A 26,996-nucleotide genomic window follows, 5' to 3' on the forward strand; every position below is an offset into this window, starting at 1 on the left:
AGCATCAACCTAGTTAGCCTAGTTCCATAGCAGTGGCCCCAACATCCTTCTGCAATCCTTAGGAGGCCAAATTATAAAATGTGACTTTATTACATCATGGCTAATCTGGGTACAATCCCCAGTAACCCTTAAGGTCCTTTAAGCCCACCAGAAGTGCTTCCTGAGTGCAGAGCTAAGACCACCCCTGCACCACCCCAAAGCAACCATAACTGGACATGCAGCTCAATCACAGTACATCTTGCTTTGCATGTGTGAGGCCCTTGTTCAACCCCAGCACCAAAGAAAAACTTAAAGACAGAAAAAAAACTGACCATTTTTATCTTAATCTAAATCCAAAGCATATGAAATTCCAAATACCACTCTCTACCTTGTAATACCTATACAATGGCTTTAGTTAGTCTCTGTCTTGTGAAGACAGAATAGGCTACTTTTCTGAGTTGCTATAAGAACATTTGCAGAAAAATCAACAATCTAAGCTAAGAACAACAGGGCCAGAGTAGTAGTAAAGCTGTAGGACATTGCCTTGCACATGGCCAAGCCAGATTTGATCCCTGGCAACCCATATGGCCCCGAGCCCTCTAGAAGTAAATCTTGAGTTCAGAGCTAGAAGCAAGCCCTGAACACCAATGGGTGTGGCCCCAAAATAAAAAAGGTGTAAGGAATGTTTTGAGGAGGGAAGACATTGCTAATCTCAGAGTTGTATTTTAAAACTCTACTTTGAAAATCTATATATAATAAGAGATAATGTACCCAAAAAATTTTGCTGAGCCAATTCCGTTGCAGTTCTCAGCGCCTGCAAACAGATCCTTCGTGGAGTTCGGGAAAAAATTCCACGGGGAGAGAGTGGGCACACGGAATGGCGAATGACGGAACAATATTGTAGAAATGAATATGAGACCACACAGAATGTATGGGGACTTACGTCTGAAAAGACGAAGACAAATTTATTTTTTGAGCTGGCTGCTTTTAAAAGGTTGAGGCAGGGAAAGCAGGGTGCAAATTCTTGACATCAAAGGAACTGGGAAAAGAATGGAGGACCCTGGCTTAAATTAGCATATTAAAGAACCGATACTGAAGGTGAAAAGGCAGTTTGTTTTGGGTTAGTTTTGTTTTGGGTAAGCAGAAGGGAAACAGGTAATTTTCAGGGAAGTGGGAAGAGAGAGAAATGTATTAGAGTTTTGGGGGAAAACTGAAAATTGTTTTACTATGAGCTAAGTTTTGGGAAAAACCTGATCTTGGCGCCAAAGTAGCAAAAATTACAGGGAGCTGTTAAGTGGGAGACTTTTGGCGGGATTTGTACTGTCCTCCTTTGTTAGAAAGAATTTACTAAGGCCTGATTTTTAATATTGGTTAAAAATAAAGAGAGAGATAGTTACAGCCACTATTGGAATTATGGCCAAACAATCCACGCAAAGGGTCAAGTGATTTTGACTGCTCTAAGCGGGCCTTTTTGGCAATTAATTCCTTTTCAGGAGAGCACTATACCTTTTGGGTATGTGCCCCTCCTGAGTGGGATGTGGCAAAATTTACACAGAAAAGATTATCTCCACTACCACATATTTGGGGGCCATACAGGGTAGCGCTTAAGAGCTTACTCCTGATTGTTCTCAGAGATCACTCCCAACAGACTTAGAGGACCAACCTGGGCTGACCACATGCAAGGCATTTATTTTCCCTTTGCCATGTCTTATCACTCCAGTCCCAACATTTTATTTATTTATTTATTTATTTATTTATTTTGTGGTTTTGGGGTCACACCCGGCAGTGCTCAGGGGTTACTCCTGGCTCCATGCTCAGAAATTGCTCCTGGCAGGCAAGGGGAACCATATGGGAAGCTGGGATTCGAACCGATGACCTTCTGCATGAAACGCAAACGCCTTACCTCCTTGCTATCTCTCCGGCCCCCCAACATTTTATTTTTAACTTACCGTATTTGCTGGCGTATAAGACGACCCCCTAATTTTGCAGTTAAAACATAGGTTTAGGCCTATATTCGCTGTATCCGACAGAACGATCCTGTGCTGTATGTGCTGCATGTATTCCTGTGCTCATGTACCACAGTGAGCCAATCACAGCAAGCAAAGGTTCAAAGGTTATACTGTCATAGACTCCCTCTCTGACTCTGGCCAATCTGAGCAGGCTTTTGACAAGTGTAGATTCGGGTCCAGACAGTGTCTAATTTGCATGCATCAAAAGCCTGCTTGGATTGGCTGAGTCAGAGAGGCGATGCGAGCAGCCTTGCAGTGATTGGTCCCTTATCATAGGCACCTTTTCTGGCAATTTCCTGGTGGGTCAGTTAATCTCCCCCACTACATGAACCAAACAACACCCCATCCTCGGACCCTAGCACTGAACCACCAACACGGTTAGCTGGGTTTTGCCAGAAGTGGCCCCCAGATCTCCTGAGTCCTGTTTGGGAGCCCCCAAGAAAGATTTGGAAACTCTGCTGCCTGATTTTTTTTTCGGGATATACTCGGCATATAAGACGACCCCCGATTTTCGGTTGACTTTTTTTTGTTTCAAAAGTCGACTTATATGCCGGAAAATACGGTATGTTTTTCAGGATTTGGTACAACATCTGACAGTGCTCAGATGTTGGTCCCAATGAAATCTGTCTTTCTGACCACTTACCTACCATATGGGGGGCGGGGGAAGAGGGAGAGAAAGAATGGGGTTTAAGCACATTGAGTGCCTGCCCCCAACCCCAGTTTGATCCCCAGCACCAACACAGCAGAAATGGGAGCACCAGATCCTCAAGCCTACTCAGCCGAAATCTCATCGGGAAGGGCCGCTGGATCCCCCGAGCCCTACTTTGAATGTGCTCCCCACAAAAAAATATTTTTCATAAGTAAATGAATACAATAGGAGTCAAGCCACCTATCTCTGAACCTTCACTTTTTCAAAAGCCAAATCCTCTAAACAAAATTCATAAGCAGCTCCATGCCAACTACCCTGGTGATCCTCCTATAAGAAATAACACATGAGGGGCCAGAGAGATAGCATGGAGGTGAGGCGTTTGACTTTCATGCATAGGTCATTGGTTCAAATCCTGGCATCCCATATGGTCCCCTGAGCCTGCCAGGAGCGATTTCTGAGCATTGAGCCAGGAGTAACCCCTGAGTGACCCAAAAACAAAAAAAAAATTTTAAAAATAATTAAAAGAAAAAAGAAATAACACATGAAAATGTTAAGTTAGTTAAGGAATGACCACTAGACACAAGAACTAGATGCTGAAAGGAGGGAAAATGATACACATGATTCTCCTTCAGTAACAATATTGCAAATCACAGCGCCTTCAAGGAAAAAAGGAGAAGAAAAAACCCTGCCATAAGGCAGGTTGGGGGGTCTGAGGGGGGATCTGGAGGGAAACTGGGATACTGGTGACCGGAAATGCCCACTGATGAAGGGACGGGTGTGAGACTACCGTATGAATGAAATGAAATCATTAACAACTTTGCAGCTCTATCTCATGGTGACTCAATTAAAAAGCTTATTAATGGGCCCGGAGAGATAGCACAGCAGCGTTTGCCTTGCAAGCAGCCGATCCAGGACCAAAGGTGGTTGGTTCGAATCCCGGTGTCCCATAGGGTCCCCCGTGTCTGCCAGGAGCTATTTCTGAGCAGACAGCCAGGAGTCACCCCTGAGCACCGCCGGGTGTGGCCCAAAAACCAAAAAAAAAAAAAAAAAAAAAAAAGCTTATTAATATGACTCAGCAATTCTTAGTATCTACTCAAAGGGCTCAAAAATATTCTGATGGGGCCTGAATGACAACTGTGGGTAGAGCATATACCTTGCACATGGTTGGTGAACCCATGTTCAACCCATAGTACTAAGCTCAGAGCCAGGAGTAAGACTGCAGCCCAGTGTGGCCCAAAAAATAAACAAACAAACAAACAAACAAAAAACTCAGAAAAGACATAGGTACTCTTATGTTCATTGCAGTACTAGTCATAATTGTCAAAATCTGTAAACAAAGCAAGAGTTCAAGAACAAAGAAGTGGTTAAAGAAACTGGGATTTGGGGCCGGCAAGGTGGCACTAGAGAGGTAGGGTGTCTGCCTTGCAAGCGCAAGCCAAGGAAGGACCACGGTTCGATCCCCCCCCCCCCCACGTCCCATATGGTCCCCCCAAGCCAGGGGCAATTTCTGAGCGCTTAGCCAGAAGTAACTCCTGAGCATTAAACGGGTGTGGCCCAAAAAAACCAAAAAAAAAAAAAAAAAAAAAGAAAAGAAAAACTGGGATTTATACACAATGGAATATTACTTGGCTATAAGCAAAGATGAAATCATGCAATTAGTTACTATATGTATAGATGGATGCGGAGAGCATCATGTTTAGTGAAGTTAGTCAGAAGGAGAGATATAAAGAATGATTGCTCATATGTGGGATATAAAGAAACATATGACCATAGGTGAAAGAACATGAAAACTGGTCTGCAAAACTGAGCTTACTACCTGACAGTGAAAGGAGGTGGGGAGGCAGAAAACGAGCAGGTGGTCGTGGATCGAAGTATGCATGAAACCTTAGCACTCGTAGTATTGCAATCATGCTGCCTCAAATGAATTTTTTTCTGTCATACCTTAAAAAATGAAAATGGAAGATCACAAAACTGACAGAATAAATGTAAATTAATTAATAACTTATCTAATCTAAGCAAATATTTAAGTATTCATTAAAAAGTGACCTTACAGGAGGAGGAAAAAATAAGTGATCTTACATTGTATAGTCAAATCAAGCGAAAATGCTACTAGATACTAAATGTGCTTTGAATACCAGAATACCTGTGTCAGCCTCATAATTACAATTTTTATTCACCAAAAACATACATTATTAACAAAACACAAAAAAATTTTTCCCTTATGGTCCCGAGCCTGCCAGGAGTGATTTCTTTTATTTTTATTATTGTTTAGCATTTTATATATAAAAAAAAGACTCCCATCACCAATGTCCCAAGTGTCCCTCCTCTGTGTCCACCACTGTGGGGTGGGGTAAAAATATTTTTTTAATAATACTCCCCTCCCTGACTCAAGCAGATGAGAAATTTGTCCTCTACAGAAACAAAGGAAGAAGCTCTGGGTTTGATTACTAATATTGGCCAGAGCAGATGATGCCCACAGTACTCAACCCCAGACTCTGGCACCATCTTAACACCTACTGCAAGTCTCTAGAGAGGGCAGTGACACACACTTTTGGGGGAAGAAATGGGCTGTTGCCAAAAAATAACAAAGATACTGGACTGACAGCCATCCCAACACAGCTCAAAGTGTGGCTAATGCCTGTTCAAACACTCCCAGTGATGCTTGGTGAACACACTGAGAGCAAACACACACACACACACACACACACACACACACACACACACAGTGAAGATACTGAGAGCAAAGGGACACAAACACACACACACACACAACCATTTGCCCAGAGACTACATTACTACCCTATGAAAATTAAGAACAGATAATAAAGTCACAATGAGCTCAAAAAAAGTTTCTGGAATTAGAAGTGATAAACAGAGGCCAGTGTGATAGTATAGCAAGTAAGGCAACCCAGATTTCATCACTAACTCTTTGGGTCACACCCAGTGGTGCTCAGGGATATTTCCTGGCTCTGCACTCAGAAATCACTCCTGGCAGGCTCAGGGGACCATATGGGATGCGGGGATTGAACCACAGTCCATCCTGGGTTGGCTGCATGCAAGGCAAATCCCCTACTGCTGTGCTATCTCTCTGGACCCTGGAGTAATTCTGAACAATGCTGGTTATGACCCAAAACCAGGGGGAAAAAGTAGATACTAAGTAAGCATACTGCTGATCCTCATACTACACAGGGTCCTCTCTCTGGTCATTTCCAGGAGAGACCCCTGAGTACAAAGCCAGAATACTGGAGTATCACTAGGTATGACCCCCACAGTCAATTCCAGGTCTAAAAGAAAAGAAAGTGGTCTTCACTCTAAACGTCTCAAAGAAATCTAGGCATAGATAATCGGAAAAGACACTTCACCCTAAATGTACTTACTTGTCAAAGACAGACCTTCCCTTTAAAATAAAAAGCACCACTCAACACAAAAGGTAGCCTTGTCACCCCAATATAAAGACAGAGAGGCAGCATAGTTTAGTGGCCACACTTGTCCACAGAAAGCCAGAAATACACTGATGTGAGCAGCACTCACCACAAATAAAGGACTGAACATATAGAGGGCGTGCATGCCAGAGTTGATTTAGTTTCAATCCCCAGCACCCAAGATGGTTCCCCCAAACCAACCAATAGTGCAGAGCTAGGAGTTAAGTAAACCTTGAGCACTGCCCAGTGCTCAAAATAAAAATAAAATAAAAAATGTATCGGGGTGGGGGGTTGCCGGAGAGATTGCATGAAGCTAAGGCATTTGCCTTGCATGCAGAAGGACGGTGGTTAGAATCCCAGCATCCCATATGGTCCCTGAGCCTGGCAGGAGCGATTTCTGAGCATAGAGCCAGGAGTACCCCCTGAGTGCTGCCGGGTGTAACCCAAAGATCAAAAAAAAAAAAAAAATGTTGTCTGGGGGGCTGGAGTGGTGTACAAGTGGTGGGGCATCTTCTTATACATGCTAATCTAGGATGGACTGCAGTTCAAACAGCCCCTCCCCCCACGTCCCATATGGTAGCCCCCAGGAGCGATTTCTGAGCGCATAGCCAGGAGTAACCCGAGCATCACTAGGTGTGGCCCAAAAAACAAAAACTAAAATAAATAAATAAATAAATAAATGTATCTGGGAAAAGGAAATGTTGGTACTTAATACTGACAACACGCTTGCCTTACTTTCTTAATTTGCATCATTATTCAGAGAAAAATCATATTATCTGATGGAAAGGCTGTCTTCTTGTGCCAAGAGACAAACAAGGGAGGATTACACTACTGAGCCCCCTTTTTTTTGGTCACACCTGGCAGTACTTAAGGGTTACTCCTGGCAAGCTCGGGGGACCATATGGGATGCCGGAATTCGAACCAATGACCTTCTGCATGAAAGGCAAATGCTTTACCTCCATGCTACCTCTCCAGCCCCACTGATCCCTTTATCAAGACTAAAATATTATAAAGGAAAAGAGGAAAAAAAGGTCATGTGATTTATACCACATGTCTTGTTTGGTTTTTTTTGGATTTTGGTTTTTGGGTCACACCTGGCAGCGCTCAGGGGTTCCTCCTGGCTCTAAGCTCAGAAATCGACCCCGGCAGGCTCGGGGAGACCATATGGGATGCTGGGATTTGAACCACCGTCCTTCTGCTTGCGAGGCAAACGCCTTACCTCCATGCTCTCTCAGCCCCGTCTTCTTTGTTCTTTAGGAGACAGCCCCAACACAAATAAAAATGTGCCTAAGTCAGATGTACTTGCTCGCAGAAAACTTGGTGCTACTGTACTTGTCAACCAGAATCACAAAGCAGTTCTCTTGGAGCTGCACCACTTAGTAACCTCATATGGCATTCCACACCTCCTTACGGTCTCTTTATCTAATGCCACTCAACTCTCATTAGACTTTCAAGTCATAATTAATAAATCATGCTATTACGACAGGGAACAAATTAAATGTAAATAATCTTAAATCGCAGCAACTGATATTTCACCTGACTCCACTTTGATCTGCCCTAAGCCTACACTTGAGTACACTTTTTAGTACAACTAAAAAGTCAAATGTAGAGTTTTTCCCTCTTCCCCAAAGCCTTAAGAGGCAATTCAGAGCCACGCTGGCTGGACTATTTGAGGACACTAATTTACAGTATGTTCCTAGTGATCAAGTAAAATCCATTTCTCCCCCTTATAAATGAGTAATCACCTCAGTTTCAAAAAGCTTCAACTATTCAACTATTTGAAATAGCAAACTTTGGAGAAAGAATTGTTTGGTGGGGGGCCCACACCTGGCGACACTTGGGTTCCTCCTGGCTTGGGGGACCATATGCGATACCGGTGTCAAACCCAGGTCTGTCCTGGGTCGGTGGCTTGCAAGGCATATGCCCTACCGCTGTGTTATCATTCCAGTCCCTTGAAGGTTAATTTTTAAAGACAATTACTATAAAAAAAAAAAAAAAAAAAAAAAAAGGAAGAGGGCAGAGTGATAGCACAGACGGTAGTTTGCCTTTCTTGCAGTTGACCTGGGTTCAGTCCCTGGCATCCCATATGGTATCCCGAGCCTGCTAGGAGTAATATCTGAGTGCAGAGCCTGGAGTAACCCCTGAGCACCACTGGATATGGGAAGGAGGGGAAAGAGGGAAGGGAGGGAGGGAGGAGGGAGGGAGGATACTAAAGCATTCATTTCTGAAAGTGTAGCAAAAAATAAACGACAGTGATCTGCAAGACAAACTTGCTTAATGCCAGTGACTGGTTAAAGTATATGCTGTGGAACTGTTGAAAAGCTTTAATATATCTATAATATATATATTTTATATATATATATATATATATATATATATATATATATATCTTTTAAAACTGTGAAATAAGGCACCAAAATGATGGTAAAAGCAGGAAGAGTAGGCCAATCCAGGCTTTATCCCCAGCATTACATATGATTTCAAATAAAGACCTCTGAGTGCAGAGCCAGGAGTAACCCGAGTATCACCAAAGCCCCAAAACAAAATCAAAAATAAAAACTGTGGATCAAGATATACAATAAAACTGGATCAAACACTGAAACCTTACTCACACCATCAATGAAAACAGTAGCCTATTTGAAAAGGATGACAGAAATGAAACTAAATTATCTTCTATGTATTATGTAAATATGCAAACTTTTACAATCATTGGAACAGAATTCATGAATCAAATTATAAGGTCCTATATGGTACACTGCATACAAGAAGTTCTTTGTATGCAGAAATAGTTACGAGGTATCAGATTCAATAAATGTGGGAAGAAAAAAAAAAGACTCCTTGTAACCAGAGATATCACAGAACACTAACTCAGGAAGTTATTCAGCAGCTTATAAGAAATAGGAAGTTGTTGACCAACTACTTGAAGAGCCACTTCCTGAAGGAAAACTAAGAAACTGAAGAAGGCAGCAATTCTCAAATGAACAGAGAATGTTCTGTAAAGTTCCATATGCTGTCTTGAAGAAATCCATTTCAAAGAGTAAATTCAGTAGGAGGCAAACTATACTAGGACACAGAGAGCAAGTCTTTTATGCAGACTTCACAACTAAGCCAGAGCTTTAGAGGGAAATATGTCACTGGTAATTGATGTAGCTAGGCATATATGTTCTAGCGCATCCCTTACCAGGCAAGGACACAAGTCTCTCCAGAAGAACTAATTGGCCGACGGTAGACTTTATAGATACCAAAGAGATAGCTGGCCTATAATCCTGTAGTAATTATGTTGCCTGGAAACTGGGAGCTGGCCCAATAAACTTCCAAAACTCGTTCCTCATGGGTCACGCAACTACAAACAGCTGTTTCTAAAATCAGTATGTTTAGGTTTTCAATCAAATTACAGTACCTTGCATATTTGGACCATAGATGCTCAAATCTTCACACCAAGTGTGACTATCAATACGCTATACTTTGTAACTTGACAGTTTCTATGAGTATCAAACAATGAAAAATGTTTCCACTGCTGAAATTAATATAAAGTATGCAACTAGTTTAAAATAAAACCAACATTCTACAAGACGGTGATAGCTAATAACAAGAATCTGGGGCCAGAGTAGTAACACAGTGGGTAGGGTGTTTGCCTTGTATGCAGCTGACCCAGGTTCAATCCCCGACATCCCATATGACCCCCCACCCCCCATCTGCCAGGAGTGATTTCTGAGTGCAGAGTCAGGAATAACCCAAGAGCTGCCTAGTGTACCCTAAAAACTAAAACACACACACACACACAAAAAAAAAAAAAGAACAAAAAAATAACCCAAGAATCTTCTTGTTCAGGTCAAGAAGTTCTGATGGCAAAGAGTGCCTGACTTTAAACATCAGAACTAGGTAAGAAAGTCTGACAATAGCCATCTGTCTCTAAAAGTATGGTCTTATCATCTTTGCCTCAGTCAGGATAGATATTCATCTTTTACCTGTACAAACTCACAGCCGAAATGGTCACAGAAATGTCCGTGAACTGGTAATTTTATAATTTCTCCAACAGTGTACTGCTGTTGATTTACTTCAAAGGATATAAAATTTTATCAGTCTCAGGCATCTGTCTTGGACCACAGCTTCAGGACGCTCTCCAGAATTCCTGATACAGACCCACTAGCTCAAGATTTAACCATGTTGATCCATCTTCTATTTCTGAAAGGTCCTGATCTGAGAAAATCATCGTATGAAGTCAAAAATCTTCATGTTTCTTATCATACAGTAAGTTTGATTTTACTCCCACCTGAACGACCCTCAAACATCCTGAAAAACCAATCTTGTTTCATTCTTGATCCAAGGACTTGCCCTTCAGGAAATCTTTCTCTAAAATCCTGCAACCAGAGTTGTGAAATTTGGTCTGGAACCATCATCCATGCACCTATACATGGGGTGGGACTTGGTCTGGACCCTTCCTCTATCCATCTAGAGAGAGAGGACACTCTGGGTTGAGTGCGGCCTTTCATCCACCTGGACAAGGCGAAACTGAGGTGGGTCTGAATCCTTCACCCATCCATCTGTACAGGGGGAAACTGAGGTGGGTGTGGACCTTGATTCATCCATCTAGAGCAATATCTTTTTGTTTCTGTGTGTTTGGATCACACCCGGCAGCACTCAGGGGCCACTCCTGGCTCTACCTCAGAAATCGCCCCTGGCAAGCTCGGGGGACTATATGGGATGCCCGGATTCAAACCATGTAAGGCAAACACCTTATGTCCATGCTATCTCTCCGGCCCCTGTAGCAATATCTTTAAGATAATTATTATTTCTTTTCAGAGAAAGAACTTAGAAAAATTTTAAATAGTTGTATGGAATATGTAAGTTCAAAAAAATTTTTTTATTTTTGTTATTTTTTTTTGAACCACACCCGGTGACACTCAGGGGTTAGTCCTGGCTATAGGCTCAGAAATCACTCCTGGCTTGGGGGATCATATGCAACGCTGGAGGATAGAACCTCGGGTCCATCCTGGGTCAGCAACGTGCAAGGCAAACGCCCTACCATTGCACCATCGCTCCGCCCCCCCCCCCCAAATTTTAATCATTTACATTAATGGAAAAGTAGGAGATCAGTATATACCTATACATAATTATCTGCAAGATAATCAAGGGCTAAGCAATATCATTTACATTTAACTACAGCATCAACCAAGAAAATGAGTTCTTAACATGGCTCTTCAACTGTGTGAAAAGCCCAGTCAGGTAGTGAACTAGCAGGGAGAGCGAGGTTCAGAGAAGCACAGCCTTTCTTCCTAACAACCTGGTTTGTTACCACCCTTTCCCCTTCAAGACACATTCCTCACAGCTAGCAGCTCTTTCAATCATTTACTCTGGGTGTCTGTTGGAGAACAAATGATCACGTTCATGCAGATGAGTTTGCCAGACTCATGTGTACTTTGCAGTCTTGGTCCTTTTATTGTTCAAGTTAAAACCTGACCCTTTGAAATGGATACCAGGACACCAGGAAAAGAAAAGAAAAAAGAAAAAAGGAAAGGAAAAGAAAGGAAAGGAAAGGAAAGGAAAGGAAAGGAAAGGAAAGGAAAGGAAAGGAAAGGAAAGGAAAGGAAAGGAAAGGAAAGGAAAGGAAAGGAAAGGAAAGGAAAAGGAAAGGAAAAAGAAAAAGAAAAGGCGGGAGGGATAGCATGGAGGTAGGGCATTTTGCCTTGCATACAGAAGGACAGTGGTTCGAATACTGCATCCCATATGGTCCCCCGAGCCTGCCAGGAGCGATTTCTGAGCATAGAGCCAGGAGTAACCCCTGAGCGCTGCCGGGTGTGACCCAAAAATCAAAAAAAAATAAAAAATAAAAAAATCAGAAAATGTCCAAGATAAAAATTTTTTCTCGGGGGCCGGGCGGTGGTGCTAAAGGTAAGGTGCCTGCCTTGCCTGCGCTAGCCTTGGACGGACCGAGGTTTGATCCCCCGGTGTCCCATATGGTCCCCCAAGCCAGGAGCAACTTCTGAGCGCATAGCCAGGAGTAACCCCTGAGCGTTACCGGGTGTGGCCCAGAAACCAAAAAAAAAAAAAAAAAAAATTTTCTCTACTTTTCTTCTAAATATAGTCATCAAGGTGTACTTGCCACGGCAGAAAGCAACTGTGAAAGTCAATCAGTATAAAATATTTATTAAGTCACATACAGTGGAAAGCACTGATGGAATTATCTAATACGGAAATGATGATGAGACATCTGCCCTCACGAGATCACCCTGATGGAGCCCAATCTGAACTTGGATTGTTTTCCACTTTGTTATCTCAACCTGGTTAAATATTACTATGGAAGCACTGTTTTAAAAACATTTACTTTCCGTTTACAATAATTACTTTGTTTTTTCTGTTCAGCCATTTCATATAGGAGGTGGACACAAGAAATCTTCCCCCTTCAGATCATGGCAATTTTATTCTACCCCATAAGCATAACCACTAAAGTCTATTAGTATGAGAAAATGTGGTAGTCAAATGGGAAAGACAACAATGACCTTTAAAGGCCAGATTAAAAATGATCAATATCTTAGCTATCATTTCAAAATTAGATGTAATAAAACTCTTTTATGCTTTAATGAAATGTTACCACTGTGTTAGAGATAAAACAGGTGATAGAGTAAAGGGGTGAAACAACAGTGGAAAAAATGCTTTCCATGCATCAAATCTACCTAAAATCAATCGCCAGCACGTCAGATCAGTCCCCAGCAGTGGCAGGGATCCAGGAGTGATCCCTAAGGAGGACACAAAAAGACTGATAATAAGTACCCCAAAAGGCCTTGTTTTAGGTTTCCCAAAGAATAGGTCTGTTTTAAAGACCCACTAGGTTGAAAGCCATTGCCATAAATCAACAGGCTATTATACCAAAAGAAATTAATAGATAAATCACAACAAACTACAGTTCTTGTTTCCTTCTGCATATTAATTTCACTGTGAGATCAGATTCCCAAAGAAATCCTACTTCCTTTTTAGTTCTGCTCTTCCAATAAAAAATCTTATTTCTTTATTTTTGGTTTTTGGGTCACACCCGGCAGCGCTCAGGGGTTACTCCTGGCTCTATGCTCAGAAATCGCTCCTGGCAGGCTCCGGGGACCATACGGGATGCCGGGATTCGAACCACCGTCCTTCTGCATGCAAGGCAAATGCCTTACCTCCATGCCATCTCTCCGGCCCCAAAAGTCTTATTTCTTTAGACTATGCCAGTCCCGGGGCCGGAGAGATAGCGTGAAGGTAGGGCATTTGCCTTGCATGCAGAAGGACAGTGGTTTGAACCCGGGCATCCCATATGGTTCCCCGAGCCTGCCAGGAGTAACCCCTGAGCGCTGCCGGGTGTGGCCCAAAAACAAACAAACAAACAACAACAACAAAAAAAAAAACTATGACTATCCTATTAATTCTCAAGTTTTAACCTGGAAGGAGCTGGAGAGACAGGACAGCAGTTAAGAGGCTTGCCTTGCTCGTGACCTAGCAGACTCATCCTTGGCACTTTATAAGGCTTCACAAGCCCTGAACACAGCTGAGTGGCCCAAACATCCTCCGCTCCCCCCGCAAACTGCATGATATTCTTTCAATTTTGCACTAGGCTAATTAATACGTTTAATACAAATTCAAAATAAGAATATACAAACTGTCAACGAAAGATCATTAAAGATCTCTGACCCAATATCAATGGAGCTTTCAAATTATTAAACAAGCCAAAGATGGTATCTAAGTCACTCCAAACAGAAAAAAATTAGGGCCTACACAAGACTAAACTTGACCTGAGGTAAGATAAAAGTAACATTCGGTATCTTGATATCCCTTATAGTCATTTGTGTATTAAAAAAACACACACATCTTTCCCAGAGCTGAAGTAATAGCTGAAACAGCAAACAGGAAGGGCATTTTGCCTTCACACGACTGACCCCAGGTTTTATCCCTGGAACCCCATATAGTCCCCCAAATCCCACCAGGAGTGATTCCTGAGTGCAGAACTAGGATAAGCCCTGAGCAATTCAGGTGTGGCCCAAAAATGGAAGGAAGGAAGGAAGGAAGGAAGGAAGGAAGGAAGGAAGGAAGGAAGGAAGGAAGGAAGGAAGGAAGGAAGGAAGGAAGGAAGGGAGGGAGGGAGGGAGGGAGGGAGGGAGGGAGGGAGGGAGGGAGGGAGGGAGGGAGGGAGGGAGGAAGGAAGAAAGGAAGGGAGGAAGGGAGGAAGGAAGGAAGGAAGAAAGGAAGGGAGGAAGGGAGGAAGGGAGGAAGGGAGGAAAGGGAAGAAATGGAAGGGAAAGAGGAAGGAAGGAAGGAAGGAAGGAAGGAAGGAAGGAAGGAAGGAAGGAAGGAAGGAAGGAAGGAAGGAAGGAAGGGTAAGAATGGAGAAGAGAAGACTGATCAAGTGACTCTCCTCCATTGTCCGCACTTACTTTAAGAAGTATCTCTGTCCGGATGATGTCTTGGCCATCTCCCAGCCAGCAGGCAGAGGAACATCATCAGGTATCTCAAAAGAAGACTGCCGGAGGTGCTGGGCACCAGGTGCAGCTCCGGGTCCCGAGACCACTCCAGAGGGGGTAAGGGTCCCTGGAGACACGGCGCCCAGCTGCAGGGAAGCTGGGGATGAGTGAGCGCGGACATGCTGCGGGGTCAGTGCTCCTGCAGTGCCGGCATCTGTGCTGGCCTAGCAGAAATAAAAAAATAACGTCTTAAACTGGGCTTTATTAAAGTGCCTAGGCAGGGTTTCACTGCGTATTAATGACAAACGTCAACACTGACTATTTAATAGAGTAATTTGTTTCTACTTGGAGTCTTTACAAAGATTTTGGGAGGGGGGATGTGGCACACCTCATGATTGTCATGGGTTACTTCTGACTCAGAAATGACTCCTGGTGGTGCTCAGGGGATCATATAAGAGGTCAGAGCTTGAACCCAGGTCTGAGCCATCCAAGGCAAGCACTCTGCCCACTATACTCTCTGGCCCATGAAAGATTTACATACTTTTAAACATATCAATTTATAGACTTGTATTAATTTTTCTTTTTTCTTCTTTCTGGTGAAGGGAAAGAAAACAAAAAATCCAAGGAGGTGTTTTGTTTCGAGGACCTCACACAAGTAAGGCACATGCTCTACAGCTGACATATATCCCCAAGAATCTCATCAATTCAGGTCTCTAACTTGTGAAAAGGTAAAGGCTGGAAGGGGATTTGCCCAAGTTCTAAAGCATTCCAAGTATAGATTGGAGCTATATAGTTCAGGGCCATGTTACGTATGAGGCCCAGAGCACAAAATTATTATATAAATAAAAATGGAACAAAATAAAATTGTTCCAAGTACAGATGCAACCTGTGAACTCTAACTTTTTTTAACTAGGCTTTTAAGTCTTTTTTCAAGTCAAGCTGTAAAATACATGACAAGTGGCATTTTACCTCACGGTGGACTAAACACCATCAATAAAAGCCACCATCAAAAGTGACAGAACCTCTAATGAACCCAGGGACAGCACCATCCAAATGTTCTTAAAAAGCTATCACCCACGGGCCGGAGTGATAGCACAGCAGCAGCCGTAGGTAGTAGGTAGTAGGTAGGCCTTACAGTAGGCGGCTGACCCAGGAGGAATCCAGGTTCAAACCCCAGCATCCCATATGGCTCCGCCGAGCGAGCGCAGAGCCAGGAGTAAGCCCTGAACGCAGCCAGGTGTGGTCCCCCCGAAAATGCTATCACACAAATGAAAGTCCAAGCAGACTTCTCCCTAGCCAATGGTAGGTAGGGTCAGGTGTGGCCCCAAAAGTTAACAAAAGCCATGAACAGAAACATCAAATTTGCCACTCAACACTGAGCCGCGCAAGAAACTTCATTTAAACAAACAAACAAAAAAAAAAGCAATGGACAAAAAAGTCAAGTAGAGCGGATCACGAGCAGCAAGCACCCACAAACTGCAGGGCGGGATTTTTTTTTTTTGCAATGACTACTTTTGAGGTGCGATTGTTGTTGACGGGTCGATGCCAATCGGGTGGAGAATTCAACCCCGTCCAGGGTTTACAGTTTCGAACACATTGAGGAGCTTTCTTTTTGCTGTTTCCAAGGCTTGCCTCGCCAACGCAATGGCCAGTGAGGGGAGAGAAAAAGAAGTGCCTGAAACGCGTTTCCACGACTAGGGGGCAAAGCGTAGTCGTCGGCAGGAAGCGAAGCGCTGAGCCAGCCGACAGACAGCGGGACTGTTTTTCCTTCCTCCTTCCTCCCGAAAGTCGGGGTTCGGCCGGCGGGTTTCCGAGCTCGAAGCTCTAAGCCCCGAGCCCCGCCCGGGGCCGGAGCGGGGAGGAGGCGGGAGCGGCGGGGCGGGGTGGGCGAGCGCCCCGCGTCCCTCCCTCCCTCCCTCCCTCCCTCCCCGCGTCCACTCCAGTTACAGGCCGCCGAGTGGACCAACCCGCAGCGCAGCGCTGTTTGGAAAACCAATTAACTTTCCGGGCAGAGTTCCTGCGCTGGTTTGGCCCGAAGCGAACAAGTTTTCTTTTGGGGGGTGGAGGAGGGAGAAGCAAAGTTAAGAGGGCGGGAGGAGGTCGCCCCGCATCAAGCAGCGGGAACGGCCGCAGCTCTCCTCCTCCTCCTCCTCGCGGGGTGCGCGGGGCGAGGCGAGGCGATCCCGGGGCGTCGCGCGAGTGCGCCCCAGAGTGGCGTCCAGTGCGGGGAGCCCGGCCGGCCGGCTTCCCCCGGCGAGCGCGAAGCCGAGGCGCCGCTCGCAGCTCGGGGAGGCGGCCGGGCGGGCCGGGCTTAGTCACCGCTTCCCCAGCAGCGCCTCCGAGTCCCGTCCCGGGCGGGCCGCCGATGAGTCACGACCTGCCCGGGCCGGGCCGGGCGCGCGCAGTGGCCGAGGCCGCCCAGGCGGGGAGGCCCGGGCCGGCTCGACGGGCGGGAGCGCGCGCCGTGTGCGTGCCTGTGTGTCGGGTGACGGGGGGCCTCCGCGCCCCCGAACGAGTGCGCGTGATGGGGAGCCTCTGGGTCCCCGAGTGTGTGTGTGTGTGTGTGTGTGTGTGTCGGGTGATGGGGACCTCTGCGCCCCCGAGTGTGTGTGTGACGGGGAGCCTCTGAGTCCCTGAATGTGTGTGTGTGTCGGGTAACGAGGGGTCTCTGCGCCCCGAGTGTGTGTGCGTGATGGGGAGTCTCTGAGCCCCCGACAATGTGTGCCGAGGGGGCACCTCTGGACCCCCAAATGTGTGTCGGGTGACGGGGGGCCCCTGCGCCCCCGAGAGTGCGTGGAGAGCCTCTGGGTCCCCGAGAGTGTGCTGAGGGGGCACCTCTGGGCCCCCGAATGGGTGTGTGCCCGGGTTGCAGTGGTCTGCCCTGTGCGGGGTGCGGGAAGCCTGTGGATCCCCGAGTGTGTGTGCGCGTGCGGGTGGGGGGCGAGGGGGAGCCCTGGAGCGCCCCCGAAGTCGCCCCGCGCAACTCTCGAAGTGCGGGCGGGCGGGCGGGCGTCGGGGGCGCGCGCATTGTGCGAGCCCACTCCCCCAGCCCTCGCCGCCTCGCTCCGTCCGCTCCATCCGCGCGCGCCCGTCCCGCCCCGTCCCGTGCGTCCCGTCCCGGCCCGGCCCCGGGCTCCGTCGCGGCGCGGAGCGGCTCGGTCCGGCCGGCGGCTCACCTGGCGCGAGTGCGCGTGCGCGTGCGCGGCCTTGGGCTCGGGCGGGCGGAAGAAGGAGTCGGGCAGCTTGCGCAGCCGCATGGGCACGGTGTGCGGCACGTTGGCCGACTTGGGGTTCATGACGGCGTTGAAGAGCGCCTCCAGGTCCGTCTCCGAGTCGCCGCGCACGTGCACGACCTGGTGGCCGGCGGGCGGCGGCGGCGTCGGGGCCGGGGTCTGCGCCTGCGCCTGCGGGGGCGCGGCGCCCGGACCCGGACCCGACCCCGCGGCCTGCGACGCGGCCTGAGGCGGAGGCTGCGGCTGCTGAGGCGGCGGCGGCCCCGCGGGTCCGGCCGGAGGCGGCGGCGGCGGCCCGGCGTCCATGGCGGTGGCGGCGGCTCGACGGGCTCCCTGAGGAGACGCGGCTGAGGAGGAGGCTGAGGACGCGAGGCGCCTCAGGGCAGGGGGCGCGCGCCCCCCGCCCCCGCCGGGCCCCAAACTCGGCTCCCGGCTTCGGCTCTTCTTTCTCCGGCGCTGGCTTCCTCCCGCCTCGCCTCGCCTCCGCCCTCGTCCTCGCCCTCCCGCCTTCCTTCCTCCCTTCCTCCCTCCCGGCCTCCCCGCGCTCCGGCTCCGGCTCCGGCTCTCCGTGCCCCGCGCGCGGCCTCGCGCCCGCCCGACTGAGGCGCCGGCTCGACCCGACGCCGAAACTTAAGCCACGCCCCCTCTATTTGAGGTCACGCCCACTCCCGCGGCCACGCCCACGCCGCGCAAACTTTCGCCTCAAGTTTCCCACATTCCTGAGCGCGCGCCGCCTCGCCGAGCCCCGCCCCGCCCCGCCGCACGTGACCGCGCGCCGCCCCGGACCGGCCCGAGCCGGAGACCGAGACGGGGCCTCTCTAGCCCCTCCCGGGGACAACGAGACCCGGGCCGGGAAGCGAAGGGAAGCCGAGGCCTGGCACGGCGGGGAGAGGCGGAGGGAGGGCAGGTGTGTCGGCAGCTCTGCGCCACCGACCACCGACACCGCCTCCAGGCTCCGGACGAGGGGCTCCTGGGCTTGCTTTGCTTCTTAAATACCGACCAGACTTCTTCTTTGGGAAGTTGCTTTAGACCTTTTAACTTTATTTTTCACCTGCCAGATTTCCTTTTCGAGCCTTTTCACTTTTATTTTTAGAAGCAAATCAAAGCACCCCACTGGGCGAGCCAGACACCAAACGACGCTCCTGGAACCCCAAGACCCGAGACGGAGGTCGGTCGGTCTGTCTGTCTGCCAGACCTCCTTTGCAACGTTTTTAAACGTTTTTACTTACTTTCTTTTTTTTTAGAAAGAAAGCAAAGCACCCACTTGGCAAATCAGAAATGAGGCTCCTAGAACCCCATGCCCTGAGGAGGAGGTCTGTCTGTCTGCCAGATTTTCCTTCTGAACTTTCTTAAGCTTTTTAAATTTTTTAGAAAGAAATCAAAACACCCCACTTGGCCAGCCAGAAATGAGGCTCCTAGAACCCCAAGACTCGAGACGGAGGTCTGTCTGTCTGTCTGTCTGCCAGATTTTCCTTCTGAACTTTCTTAAGCTTTTTAACTGTTTTAGAAAGAAATCAAAACAGCCCACTTGGCGAGCCAGAAACAAAGCTCCTGGAACCCGAAGGCCCAAGGCGGAGACCCGTCTGTCTGTCTCTCTGTCCGCCGCATTTCCTTTTTAAACGTTTTCCACGCACATAACTAGAAAACAAAAAGTTTGCTTCTTGTTCTGTTTTGTTTCCAAACAGCGAAAACTTTCTCCAGGGTTCCCACTTGCGAAGCCCCGGAAAGCCAGTGCTGGGAAGGGGAGTGCAGGGGAGGCGGCGAGCGTCTCCTGAGGGAGGGGGCTGCACATCGGGGTGCCTTGAGCCCGGCCCTCGCCTCCCCCCGCGCTGGGGTGGGCAGCCGGGCGGGCACCCCGCTTCCCCCTCGGCCGCTCGGAATCCCGCCCAGCGCGGGGCCCCTGGAACGCCCGCCCCCGAGGGCGGCCCCTTCCCGGGAGGAAATGTCGCCGCCGGGCCGGGACTGCGAGCGAGCGTCGGGGCCCGGTGGGCCGGAGCAGGGCCCGAGCAGGTCGAGCCTCGCGCCCGCCGGGACTTGCGGGGCGACCGGCGGCGGGAGCTGGGTCCCTCGGAGCGGAACAGGGCGGAGGCTCCGCCGCTGGGAGTCCCGGACCAGGTGTCCCGCAAGACACACACACACACACACAGCCGGGATGGGATGCAAAACAGACACACACGATCAGGATGGGGTGCAAGAAACACACACATGGTCGGGATGGGAAGCAAGAAACACACACACACATACACACACACACAGGATGGGATACAAGACACACGATCAGGATGGGGTGCAAGAAACAAACACACAAGAGCCGGGATGGGAAGCAAGAAACACACACACACACACACACACACACACACCAGCAGCCGGCAGTCCCTGGATGGCTGGGATGGGATGCAAGACACACACACACCCCAGGTGCCGGGATGATGGGATGCAAGATACACACACACACACACACACACACACACACACACAAGACACACACACACCCCAGGTGCCGGGATGATGGGATGCAAGATATACACACACACACACACACACACACACACACACACACCAGGTGCCAGTAGTTGGGTCACACAGACACACCAGGTGCCGGTGGTCGGGTCGGTCCCAGAGAGAGACCTGACCTCCCCCAGGCGCTCTTGGGCGGTCACCCAACCACCCAACCCCTGCTTCCGACTCCGGGAGGAATTAGGCAGATCCCGGGACGGAAAGGAAGTGCTTAGTCCGGGCTGGGCCCTGCGGTGGGCCGTCCGTCCCTCCATCAAAGATGACTCCGCACACACCACGCACCACGTGGTCTGCCTTCGCAGCACACACACGTACACGACACACGAGATACACAAACCAACCCCACACACACGCAGAAACACCACTTGCACATGCAAACACTTCCTCTCACAGCCAATGCTCAATTCACACAAATAAACTGCTTTGGGGTAGAGGCTACGGTCAAACCTGCTGAGGGCTGGAAAGCTAGAGTGTTGCCATGCAGACCACCAGCCTAGGTTTGATCCCATATGATTCCCTGAGCACCCTTGGGCATGGTCCCCAATCCAAAATAAATCAATAAAAAAGTAAATTATATATATATAACCTTCCATTGAAGTTAACACAAAAGACTGGAATACAGACAGGTGTGGCTTGCTCAGACCCAGTTCTGAGATCCCCGGAATTATTACAGTACCTCCAGCTTCAGCCATGGTAGCTTCCCCTCAACCTAATATTCCTTACCCACTCCCCCAAAAAATCGGGAAAAAAAGTCTCAAGGTGATCTTAAAACTAATGAAAGCTACTCCTTCATTTTCACTGTCATTACTCTTTCACTGTCATTAAACGGCTTAAGGTACAGCAGAGGTTGCTTTGTTCAATAGTGTTTCACCTGCCATTGAATCGAGAACAGGATTAGGATGATAAATAGGTTGAAAGTCAGTCTGGAGCAATTTTATGTTCTCCCGGCACCTCTGGCATCAATGAAGGTTTTGCAAATTGCTCTTCCTCACTTGAAAAGTCAATCTCAGGTTAATGAGAAGTGAAGATAACATTCAAACCTCAGCCTCTCCCTTCCTCTCCAGCCCAAGGTGGGCCATTATCAGCTTCCTTGAGAGGGTGGGGGTTGCCTTCCTCACACAAAGACCCACCATTCTTGATCCTTTTGATGTCCACAGGGGTCACTATCTGAAAGCACTGAACTTACAAAGACTTGGCCTCTCCACTTCACCCTCCTCACCTCTGCACTCCAGCCACCTGATCCTTGGTCTACACCCTGTCCTCATCCAGAAGGACTGGCTCCTCTTTCTGTGTTCTTCCTTGAACAGCTATTTTTCTGTCTCGTTTTTGTTTTGTTTGTTTTTGTTTTGGTTTGTTTTTCGGCCACACCCGTTTGATGCTCAGGGGTTACTCCTGGCTAAGTGCTCAGAAATTGCCCCTGGCTTGGGGGGACCATATGGGACGCTGGGGGATCGAACCGCGGTCCTTCCTTGGCTAGCGCTTGCAAGGCAGACACCTTACCTCTAGCGCCACCTCACCAGCCCCTATTTTTCTGTTTCTTTGCTTGCGTGCTTTTGCCATTCTGAAGAAGCTCTCTCTGTTCTCTCTGTTTTGTCTCTGTCTCTCGTTTTTGGGCCACACATGGCAGAGCTTGGGACTTATTCCTGGCTTTGCACTCAGGGGATATCTATATGGGATGTGAGAGACTGACACGGGATTGGATGCATGCAAGGCAAGTGCCTTCCCCACTGTACTTTGATTTTTGATTTCTGTCCTGCCAGTGTTCTCTCTTGAAGATGTATTTTCTCTGTTTCTCTCCCATCTAAGTATATACACACACACACACACACACACACACATATATATATATAGGTTTGGGGGCCACACCCAGAGACATTCGGGATACTCCTGACTCTGAGCTCAGAAATCACTCTGGCAGGCTCTGGGACCATATGTGATGTGAGGGGATCGAACCTGAGTCAGCCGCATGCAAATGTTTGATGTGATAGCTGTGCTGTCACACCTGCCCTTCTAGGAAGTTTTTTAAATAAAAACTATCTTGCTTCACTTTGAAAAAAAAAAAACAACAACTATGTTGTACTATTCTCTCAAGAGTGTTTGTTTCTCTGATTTCATTCTCACACCTCATTTATTATTAACCTTTCTCTTCCACTGACTGACCTATTACTCCTTCCTATCCTTACTTTCCCAAGTTCGAAAATCATTATTTTCTCAACCTCCTTAACATTTGGCCTCAATTCTATTACCCCATGTACGTCAACAAGTTGGACATATTGGGCCACAAAGATAGTACAGCTGGTAAGGTACTTACCTTGCATGCGACCAACCTAGGTTCAATCCCCAGCACCTTATAGGATCCCCTGAACACTGCCAAGAGTGATTTCTGGGCACAAAACCAGGAGTAAACCAGGAGTACTATCAGGTGTGGTCCCCAAACAAAATAACCACACAAGTTGGACCTATTAAAATTGTATTTAGTCATCTATCATTTCCATCACCCATGCATTATGGGGTCCCAGATCCCCCTGAAATGTTTTAATCAGGGTCCAGAGAGACAGTACAAGTAAGGTGCTTTGCACAAAGCTGACCCTGGTTCTAGCTCTGGCATCCCATGTGATTCCCTCACCACCACCAGGAGCAACCCCTAAGCATCACTAGCTGTAGCCAGAAGACCAGAAATAAAAGGCTTTACTCGGGCCCTGAGAGATAGCACAGCGGCGTTTGCCTTGCAAGCAGCCAATCCAGAACCTAAGGTGGTTGGTTCGAATCCCGGTGTCCCATATGGTCCCCCATGCCTGCCAAGAGCTATTTCTGAGCAGACAGCCAGGAGTAACTCCTGAGTAACGCCGGATGTGGCCCAAAAACCAAAAAATGAATAAATGTCTTTACTCAGGGCCACAGAGGTAGAACAGGAGGTAAGGCACTTACTTCGCAAATGGCTGATCCCAGTTCAGTCTCTGGCACCAAATGTGATATCATAAGCACCGCACATAAGTCACTCCTGGGCAGAGAACCAGGTAAGCCCTAAAAACAGCAGGGGTGAGGCCTATAACCAAATTAACTCCTTGTTAATCAACTCTTTCATCAGGGCTTTTGATATTTTTTTCAAGGATCATCCCAGTGTTATAGCTACAAAATTATAAAAAGGCACTTATTAAAGGACTTTAAACTGTCCTATTACCAAAGAATGTATTTGCTGTATTATAAGTATTCGATAATGACCTGGTGAAAGCATGATTAGATTGCATTGTGCATGATGTTAAAATTATTCACTTGCGGGGTCAGAGCACAGAGGTAGGGCATTTGCCTTGCACATGCAGCCGACCCGGGGGACCCGGGTTGATTCCTGGCATTCCATATGGTCCCCCAGCCTGCCAGGGGTGATTTCTGAGTGCAGAGCAAGGAGTAATCCCTGAGTGCCGCTGGGTGTGGCCTAGAAACCAATCAATCAATCTATAAAATTTAAAAAATATTATTCACTTGCTATGTAGACAATAAAACACCACCTACTTTTTTACAATATATTAGGGAATGCAAAGAGAACATGTCCAGTCCTTCTCCAGCCTTTGGTAAACTTGGCTGCTGGCTTTCTAGAGACCAACCAGAGGGAATCTCAGGTCTTTATGGAAAGCGATATGGAGATTCCTCCAAAAACTTGAAATCGAGCTCCCATATGATCCAGCTATACCACTCCTAGGAATATATCCTAGGAACACAAAAATACAATACAAAAACCCCTTCCTTACACCTATATTCATTGCAGCACTATTTACCATAGCAAGACTCTGGAAACAACCAAGATGCCCTTCAACAGAGGAATGGCTAAAGAAACTGTGGTACATATACACAATGGAATATTATGCAGCTGTCAGGAGAGATGAAGTCATGAAATTTTTCTATACATGGATGTACACGGAATCTATTATGCTGAGTGAAATAAGTCAGAGAGAGAAAAACGCAGAATGGTCTCACTCATCTATGGGTTTTAAGAAAAATGAAAGACATTCTTGCAATAATAATTTTCAGACACAAAAGAGAAAAGAGCTGGAAGTTCCAGCTCACCTCAGGAAGCTCGCCACAAAGAGTGATGAGTTCAGTTAGAGAAATAACTACATTTTGAACTGTCCTAATAATGAGAATGTATGAGGGAAATGGAGAGCCTGTTTAGAGTACAGGCGGGGGTCGGGTGGGGAGGAGGGAGACTTGGGACATTGGTGACGGGAATGTTGCACTGGTGATGGGTGGTGTTCTTTACATGAATGAAACCCAAACACAACCATGTATGTAATCAAGGTGTTTAAATAAAAAAAAAAAAAAAACATAAAAAAAAAACTTAGAACACTAGAGAACTCTCAGGGGTCTCAAACTCGAGGCCCACAGGCCGCAAACGGCCCTCCGTACAACATTTTGTGGCCCTGCCCTGGAGGAATCTGTTTTGTTTTGTTTTAGTTGTTTGGGTCACACCCCCTTATGCTCAAGGCTTACTACTGACTCTGCACTCAAGGATCACCCCGACTTTGCCTCCTGCGGCCCCCAGGTAAATTGAGTTTGAGAGTCCGGAGTCTAAACAGTGTTCCAATGTCAGTTCTCTCAGCAGAGTTCCTGTGTCCAGTGAGCCCTCCCTGAAGTGTTGACTGCTTTAAACCTTCTTCTCCTCATGAATATTCATCATACTCCCAACACTTCAAATCACAGCAGAACAGAGGACCTCAGGCAGGAAACCCCAAAAGCCTGCCTAAAACCACAGAAACAAGTTTGATCTTCAAGGAGCCCTTCCTTCCATCGCCTGTTTTCCGAAAGAGCCTTTGGTTCATCTTTTGTTGTTCTCCCTTTGACTCAACACGTTGAACTCTTTACCTCTACCTCCAACCACACACACACACACACACACCCTCCCTCGCCACATCCTCCTTCTGATTCACCACTTGAGTTCCTGGGATCAAGAGACACCCACTTGTCCAAGCGTCCTCAGACTGGCCTCCGCTCCGGAGACTTGCACTCAACCAGCCTCTTTTCTTTCATGTCTCTCAGTCAGTGCAATTTCAGACCTTGTCTACTTCTCCTTGCCAGATTGAAATCACATCCTGGTTCCAGTTTATGACGACCAAACTAGAGCTCTGCTGTGTATCAGTCATTCAGGTCCAATATCAACCAGGACAAACCTGGACCTTCCCATCTTAACCCCCCCTGCTCCATGCCCCTCTCCTCAGCCCCTTCCCTGCCCTTGTCCAATGTTCTTTTCCAGGAACACTCACCATTTGTGCTCTCACCTTTGGTGTCATGCAGATGGAATTTCTGCTTTTAGGAACTTGAGTGTTCCTTGGTCCCTGGTTTCTCTAGGTCCCCAATCTCCCAGTCTTAATTCACTGGGCCTGGGCCCCTAACTGGAAACCTTCCCTGGCTCCCCACCTCTCACTGGGCCCCGCCACACAGCGGCTCTTCTATGTGCCACCACCTTCTCCATCAGAACCCCAACCAGTTTGTCGTCATTGTTCCGACAAGACCCTGCATGTTGTGACAATGTCTTGGGGAGCCCTCAACCTCCTAGGCCAGCAGTGGTTGCAGCATACAGTAAATACAGAAACAGGAGAGTGAGGGAATGGGGCTCCTAAGCACAGAAGCAGGGGTCCACACCCGCTGACTCTCTGAGACCATCTGACTCTCAATGTTGCCAGGAAATGGATTTCTCGTTCCTGCCGATGGAAACAGACAGTCTGACATGTCACACTTTTTAATAAGCACAAAGGAATCTGACAGAATTTTCAAATGTTCTTGATTAAATAAAGGTGATAACCAAATTATGCCACGTGCTGGGTATTTTAAATGGGGCACCTCTTTGAATATCTCTAACAATTCTATTAAAAAAAAAAAGAGGGGGCTGGAGAGATAGCACAGTGGTAGGGCATTTGCCTTGCACTCAGCCAACCCAGGACAGACAGTGGTTCGATTTCCAGCATCCCATATGGTGCCCCGTGCCTGCCAGGAGCAATTTCTAAGTGCAGAGCCAGGAGTAACCCCTGAGCACTGCAGGGTGTGACCAAAAAAAAAAAAAAAAAAAAAAAGCAACCACATGGAGCCAGAGCGACAGCACAGTGTGTAGGTGGTTGTCTTGCATAGCTGACCGGGTTTGATCCCTGGCATCCCATTTGGTCCACGAGCCTGTCAGGAGTGATTTCTGAGTGCAGAGCCAGGTGTAGCCAAAAAAAACAACAAAAAATTAAAAACAAAACGAAAAAAAGATTTACAGTAGAAGAAACGGAGGTACAAAGAGGCTAAATAAACTTACTCAAATTTGGGGCCAGTGTGATAGCACAGTGGTAAGGCATTTGTCTTGCATTCAGCCGACCCAAGATTGATGGCGGTTCAAATCCCAACATCATCACTATGGTCCCTCAAGTCTGCCAGGAGCAATTTCTGAGCACAGAGCTAGGAGTAACCCGTGAGCGCCACTAGGTGTGCCCCTCTCCCCCCCAAAAAAAACTTATTCAAAATTTTAAGCTAGTGAAGCTAATTTCATATCTACATTTCTGACTCCAGAGCTCAGGAACTCCATCGTGAATTCATATTCCTGTTCATATTCATATTTCAGACTATCCAAGGGGCAACTGACCACATAGAAGGTGTGGTTATCCCCTCCCCCAACTTCCTGTTTATCCCACATGAATGATCAGAACAGCCCACACCTGGAATGGGCAGGTAGAGGAGTCTGCCTGTAGGGGAAAGGGGATGAGAGAGAGAGAGAGAGCCAGAGAAAGGAA

General features: G+C 47.6%; 2 protein-coding genes and 1 non-coding gene across 4 annotated transcripts in view; 1 reads left to right on the forward strand and 2 right to left on the reverse strand.

Annotated features, from left to right (window-relative positions):
* YAP1 (Yes1 associated transcriptional regulator) overlaps positions 1 to 17,885 on the reverse strand; it is a 101,778-nt gene extending 83,893 nt beyond the window's left edge. The window contains 2 exon segments of the mRNA XM_049778608.1: positions 14,462 to 14,712; positions 17,665 to 17,885. Coding sequence (XP_049634565.1) covers positions 14,462 to 14,712; positions 17,665 to 17,784 — 371 coding nt within the window. The 5' untranslated portion in view covers positions 17,785 to 17,885.
* Positions 1 to 26,996, forward strand: part of TMEM123 (transmembrane protein 123) — a 639,759-nt gene that overhangs the window by 167,662 nt on the left and 445,101 nt on the right. The window lies entirely within an intron of this gene.
* Positions 12,409 to 12,547, reverse strand: LOC126016481 (small nucleolar RNA SNORA29). The gene has a single exon (XR_007498278.1). It is a non-coding gene; the product is annotated as a small nucleolar RNA SNORA29 (small nucleolar RNA).

The sequence above is a fragment of the Suncus etruscus genome, chromosome 8, assembly GCF_024139225.1.
Source record: "Suncus etruscus isolate mSunEtr1 chromosome 8, mSunEtr1.pri.cur, whole genome shotgun sequence".
NCBI lineage: Eukaryota > Metazoa > Chordata > Mammalia > Eulipotyphla > Soricidae > Suncus > Suncus etruscus.